Below are 6,654 nucleotides of genomic sequence, written 5' to 3' on the forward strand. Positions count from 1 at the left end.
TCAACATGCATTTAATATTCATTCTCTTTTAAGAATGTAAATTCCATATAGAAATAGGCATCCGCATCCCATTCTTATCACAACAAATTAAACTTTAGTCATTTTAAATCTTACTCTTATAATGAGCCAAGATATGAACAAGATCAAATATCTTTATTTAAATACATTTGGTCTTTGCCTGAATCTCTACTATAATAGAATAAAATATAAAGAAAATTATTTGATTCCGTAAAAGATTAAATCTATGAATGAAAACAAAAAATCAGCAGTCATTCTGAAATAGAAATGCCCGCAAAGTAAGAAATCCAATGAATGACTGGACCATGTCATTATAATTGGAATATATCATCAGCATAATCTGCAATTTTAACTTGCTACGCTCATTTATGTAATATTATATATATCGACAAAAATAAAATGACATCTAAACTACTCAAGTAAGACCCCCAAAAAAATATAAAAAGGATTCGCCCTAGTAAACAAGTTTCTCCAATAGCTGAATTAACTAACTACTATCATTTACAGCATTATGTAAGAAAGTATCTTCCGAAGAATCTGATTCAGGCAATCCGAGTGCTCATTGAAGAACTAAAAATGGCCACTTTCATACTCTAGTAGCTTCCATTAAGCCAGATACTTGAAAGTATTCGGGTTTTCTTTGTCTCTTTCCAGATAGTCACGAGTTATGAGATCTTCAATCCGCTTCTTAATTGCTTTGATGTCAGGCTACAAATACAAACCCAACAAAACAAAGATACAGAAAATCATTCAGCTAACCCCAATAATGACCTCATTCACATTGACAGTAATGAAATTAATTGCAAGGGTTGTTTACCTTGAACATGCGGCCCAGTTGTTCAACACACTCCAAAACCAGTTGTTGATGGCCTAAAACTTTCCTGCTCTTCATGATGCGCACAATTGCAGCATCTATGGCATATCGTCGGTCCTTGTCAACATCTTCAATCACCTTCTTCCTTTCATCAACCGGTGGTAGTGGGATCTATAACCAATGAGTTACATATATTACCTTAACAAGTTAAATATAAGAACAAACTTTCTTAACAACAGTTCCAAATCAAAAGAATTAATGAACTAAAAAATACCTTGATCCTTCTCATTTTGTCAGTGAATTTGTAGTTGAACTCAAAACTATCATTTGGCGATATAGTTCTGGTGTTAGGCTCCTTGCTAAGAATCTTATATTTTGCACATGACAGGGAATGGAGTAATCTAACAACATCTTCATGGGTTAAGTTCAGCTGCATCATAATCTCTGAATAGCTCAACTTATCAGCACTGTTGAATAGCAGCAAGGCAGCAGCCTGTATTCAGACCAGAACCATGAATTCATAGATACCATAATGCCACAATTTTCAACAGAATAAAAGAGGAAGGATCATGAGGAGGACATTACCTGATAGGTTGACACAACTAGTTCAATAGTCTTCGGTTCAAACTTGCCAATGATGTGGCAAGTTCCAAGTGAGTAAATCCATGTAAGTTTTCTGTGTTTTGTCTTTGTTTCATAAAATTCTTTAAAAACTTCCACACACTTGACCTAAAAAAAATCATATATTTAATAAATAAAGACCTATCTTATCTTATTCATAATAAAAAGAACACAATTTGAAAGTTGAATAGCTAACGCGTTCTTACCATCTCCACCGGGAGGTTGAGATCAAAAGACTTGTAACTTGGCCAGAATCCTGTGGTAAGAACAGTAACAGTCAGATCAATTCCAGGATTAACATGTGTGTTGTCCCGAAGATATTCCTCAAATTTCATCTGGTTATCACGCGCCAAAGTCAAGTCCATAACCTGAAAGATATGTTTTCAGGTAAAGCCTTAAATCATCTAGTTAAAGAAGAAAGCAACTTAGGTAGCCTGACAAGTGACAACAAAGGTCAACTGACCATTCCCTCCATCTTAGATGTGAACTGGCCACCACACTGCTGCTTTAGCTTTGTCAAAATACACTTTTCATGATCTTCATTGGCACTCCTATCAAAAAGTAATCTGCGGGCTAGTTTTTTCCTGCAAAATAAGGATTTCACAATTCACAACAAAATACAGAGCATAAGTAAGAAAAATATAAATGAAAAATATTAAAGAAAAGTTTTACCTGTAAAATTCTGCATAGAGATCCTTATCACTGATATATGCAAGCAGCTTGACTACCTGCAGAAATAAAACAATGTTAGCAACATAAATCATGGTGATGGAAAATACAATGATAAAAAACTAAAATAGTACCTTCTCAAGAGTTTCTTCAATTGCTTCATCGCTCAGCTTCTCACTTCCACCCTTTTTAAGGATATTGTCGCAGAATGTAGCTAATAGTTCTGCACTGGAACTACCAGCAACATTTTTATTACAGAATACCTCAAATGCCTCCTTTAAAGCCTATAAGAATAATAAAAATCAATTTTTTTATTTAGTAATTGTATGTCATTACTCATTATTATATCTTAGCATATATTAGACAGAAACTACAGCATAGCCAATTGACTCAACAGACCTTGTGGAACAGTGTGTGATTTATAAAGCAGTCATTAACATATGTCATGTACTTGTCATGGAGCTCTATGAATTTTCTGACAAGGACCTGCAATATCACATGATTAAATATTCAGAACTTTCATCTGTTATTACAATGAAAAATCAGGAAAAAATAAAAGAAAGAGGACCTACTTGTTCCTGAAGACCAGGCCCACTTGTGGTCTGGAGAAAAACAAAAATATCAGAAGCTAGAAACAAATTACTACTGAACACATTAAGATGCTGGTATGTATGTATAGATAATACAATATGAAAATTACATGACAAATATAATCACACTGTAAAGAGTCCAACAAACTGAAATTGCAAGCCAGGTGAAAAGCATGATAAAATATGCCAAAGATATCAAGTGATAACAGCATGAAGACAGAGGATAAGAGTGCCTCTATACAAAAGCAAAAACAGAATGGAAAAAAAACATGATTCATCTGAAAACCATAGCTTTCCAATCTCTCTACGTGTTCCAGACGGAAAGTTTAGACCATCAACTTTACACCAGATAGATGCCAGACATGTAATTCTATCCCATAAACCTGGTATGGAACAAACAGTTTTGAAACCTCCAGCAAAACTATTTGAGCAGCTCAGCTGAAACTTTGCACAAAGCAGATGAGTGCAAACTATACATGTTGTACTTAACTTATAACCCCATCACTATAAGTAAACTTTAATGCATTTGCAAAGGTTCTATCCTGAAACTACCCCTGGCATAAATACAGAATCAAAGAACAAACAACATATACCCATTGAACCACTAAGGACTGAGTTGAAAGTGATAAGAAGTAAGAAATAAAATGTGAATGCAATCGAATGATTCCAACATATATTATACCTGACTGCTAGAAGCTTCTTCAGCCTGCTGGACCAATGCTGTACCCTCGGCTGTAATATGCTGCAATCAGACAATCATCAATAGTATAACATTGCTAAAAGACGACAAAAGAGGGCTCAATTTAATCACAACACAATTCACAAACCAAGGAACCAACCTGCTTGAATACATTCGCAACAGGATCCAAGCCTTTAGGTATTTTTTGGTAAAGTCTATACATCCGAGAGAGATCTTCCACCTAGACATAAAAACAAATCAAGAAAAGTGTTAATAAATACATGCATGGGTAACTTGATTTGGCACTGTCTTGGTGAGATTATTAAATCATTTATTCTATAATTTGGATTTTCAATTTTGTTTGGGCATTGTTAATGTAACATAAATTTGAATTACAATTATGGAGACATTTTCAAAAAAACTGCAAGGTTCCACTCATTAAATCTCTTTTTTCCAGATAGCAACAACAAGAATGCAATTAAAAAATATAGCCTGCTGATTTCAAGAACACTTTGCAAACCACACACGGTGGTGTAGTATTTAAGGAACGGAGTAGAGGTTGAACGGGTTTCAAGTTGTGAAAAAATTGAACCAGGCACATGGACTATATTTAGATCATCAAAGAAAAACAAATTTAAAGTAATACAACAAAGTCAAGTACCTTATCATCTCTAAGCAAGGCCCGGACACCAGAGTGCTCCTTCTCAAGTAATTGATTAGCATGGGTCACCAACAACTCATGTTGCACTTTCTATAATAAAGAAAGGTAAGAATTGCTTAAATACTAAACACACTCTTAATAGGAAATAATTTTAATAGAACACTGTAAAGGAAAAGCGTTCAGTCAGAAAATGTCTGTTTCTTGATCAACCCATTCACTATTTTAATCTTTCTCGAATCGAATACAATGTGTAATTGAAAACACCCCCCCCCCCAAAACAAAAAAAAAACAAAAAAACAAAAAGAAAGGGAAAAAAAGATGTCCACTTATCAATAAGGTGTATATCTGCCATTAAGACAATAATATTTATCACTGTCCACCACAATTGACCAATGGCAACTATAAATGTATATTCCAAAGAATTTGGCAGGGATTTAAGCATTTCTAATCATCCAATAATTTTAAGAAAATAAAAATATTAAAGATTTATCCCAACCTCTACCAATTTCTGCTCAGTGCTGGAGTGCAAGTAATGAGTCACTCTTTCTCTCTCCCTTCTCAAGCAGTCCTCAGCCTATAAATGTCAAGAGAAATTAGCTCTATCAATTGATATAACACAGCAATTTCAACCATCGAGGTGATGCAGACATACTTGCCTTTAGCATATAATCTGGACAAGAGTCAACCTCAATCCAGTTTGTAGCCTTACTTTTGTAGTAATCAGCAGTATCCTCAAGCATCTGAACTTCGAAATCCTGCTCATATTGATCCATTTCACCCATACCAATCTCAACAAATATATCAAGAACATTTTTCAGCAATGATCTATCAATCTGTTCGCCCTCACGCTCTTTGTCAATCTGCAACAGAAGCCATGGTTACTCTAGCAGCCATCACTGAAAAGAAAATATATCATCACAACGTGCAATGATAAACTTACAAGAGTGATCACAGCTTTCCTTGCATTAGCTCGTACCTCCATATAAACCTGTAATAAACACAACCAGATTTATACAGAATAAATTCAGCTATATATAAGATATTATTAGAGTAATGTTTGAAAAGAAAGTCATCAACAAGATTACAAGAAAGTTAGACAAGAATGACAACTGACCAGATCACGGAAGCAGGTAAGGCCAACAGCATTGAGTGGTGGCAGGGAGCGTCGAGCAATGAAGTACCGATCAAGATAATGAAAGAAGCGTGAAAGCCACCTCACCATGACCTTGTGATTTATCCACCTTTGGACAAGCTCCCTAAGCATAAATTCATCATGCTTCTCCCTTAGAGATGGCAAAACCTAAAAACCAAACATGTTAACTTCCATACTCGGTATGTTATACACTATAAAGGCATATAAAGAAGAGGCTGCAGGAATAAAGTGGAGAAACATCAACAGTGGACTACCGTAGACTCTATGTAGTCATCAAAAGCCTCCTTGTATTTATCATAAAGCTGTTGTGAAAAATCGTTCGGTGGCTTCTGAGTACACATATTATAAATAGTCCTGCAAAGGTTTAGGTAAAGAAAAACATGTCAACATCCAAAACTAAGCATTCATAGGTGATAATACAATAAACTACAAGACCAATGTCAGCAACAATAACAACTCAACCCAAGAAGCCAAGAAGAAAAAAGAAAAGGTGTGAAATAGAATACGTGTAAAGCATCATGTATTCCTCTGAGCTGAAAGGAGGTTCTGGCAATCCTTCAAGAATTTTCTTCAACTTAGTAATCCCCTTCTGCATATAGTCCCAACCTTGTTCCAAATCAATAGTCTTCCGCTCCATGGTGGCTGCAGAAACAACACCATAATCAAAATAGAAACCACCAGAATAAAAGCTACTGCACGAGATGCCACATCAGCACATTCATGTAAACCGAATGCGGATTACAAGGATAACCATATAAAGCTAAACAAACCCTTGATCGCATGAATTTAATTAACCAATGCACAAAGCTACAAACCAACACTAAACCCTAGCATAGAGGAATCAAACAGGGTTTCGGAACACTGCTCGACATAATACAAGAGTTTCAAATCATCATACGCAGATAGCATATAAATAAACCCCATATATAAAAACAGAGAGAGAGAGAGTGATGATCGAATTGAAAACAAGCAAGAAAAAGCAAGAAAAGGATAAGCCATGAAACTTTCATGGAGAAATCGAAGATAAGAATACAAACCCTAACCCGATGGAGCAGCAAGAACACGATCTGGTGGAGTGTTCTTTTCTTTCTTGTGTTTTAAGAGCAAAAAGATTTCAGCAAGAAAGAGCTGATGAAGTGATGAATGACGGACGAGTGAAAAGAATTATTATAATCCTTATTACTTATATAGTGTTTTTCTTTTCAAAAAATATATTGATGTGAGTAAATATTGTTATTACTTATTAAAAAAGATTCAATAAAAATATTTATCAGGATTCCTATTTGTTATTACTTAGTAGTAGGTGGTAAGTGGTAACAAACCGCAACAAGGATGGCGGTGCCACGAAAGATCAGAGTGAGGTAAAGTAGAAGGTGAAAGAAGCCGTGGCTCCCAAGTCCCGAGCGCCCGGTAAGTGGTAACTATTCCATTTTTTTCTAAGGGTCCGTT

General features: G+C 35.2%; 1 protein-coding gene across 2 annotated transcripts; it reads right to left on the minus strand.

Moving 5' to 3' along the window:
• Positions 1–200: 200 nt before the first annotated feature.
• On the minus strand, positions 201–6,402 carry LOC130981824 (cullin-1-like). Of its 2 annotated transcripts, none has more exons than XM_057905550.1 (20): positions 6,243–6,402; positions 5,712–5,847; positions 5,460–5,559; positions 5,167–5,352; positions 4,993–5,040; positions 4,709–4,912; positions 4,549–4,626; positions 4,053–4,142; positions 3,552–3,632; positions 3,395–3,454; positions 2,695–2,724; positions 2,522–2,608; positions 2,257–2,406; positions 2,126–2,181; positions 1,917–2,037; positions 1,660–1,821; positions 1,418–1,561; positions 1,107–1,325; positions 836–1,003; positions 201–726 (listed from the first exon to the last, which is right to left on the minus strand). In XM_057905550.1, the coding sequence occupies exons 2-20, from the start codon at positions 5,840–5,842 to the stop codon at positions 625–627; spliced, it is 2,217 nt and encodes a 738-aa protein (XP_057761533.1). In that variant the 5' UTR covers positions 5,843–5,847; positions 6,243–6,402; the 3' UTR covers positions 201–624. The 2 variants fall into 2 exon arrangements, with proteins under 2 accessions (XP_057761533.1, XP_057761531.1); XM_057905548.1 differs by having other exon boundaries at positions 6,249–6,369.
• Between the last annotated feature and the right edge of the window lie 252 nt (positions 6,403–6,654).

This window comes from Arachis stenosperma, chromosome 5, assembly GCF_014773155.1.
Source record: "Arachis stenosperma cultivar V10309 chromosome 5, arast.V10309.gnm1.PFL2, whole genome shotgun sequence".
NCBI lineage: Eukaryota > Viridiplantae > Streptophyta > Magnoliopsida > Fabales > Fabaceae > Arachis > Arachis stenosperma.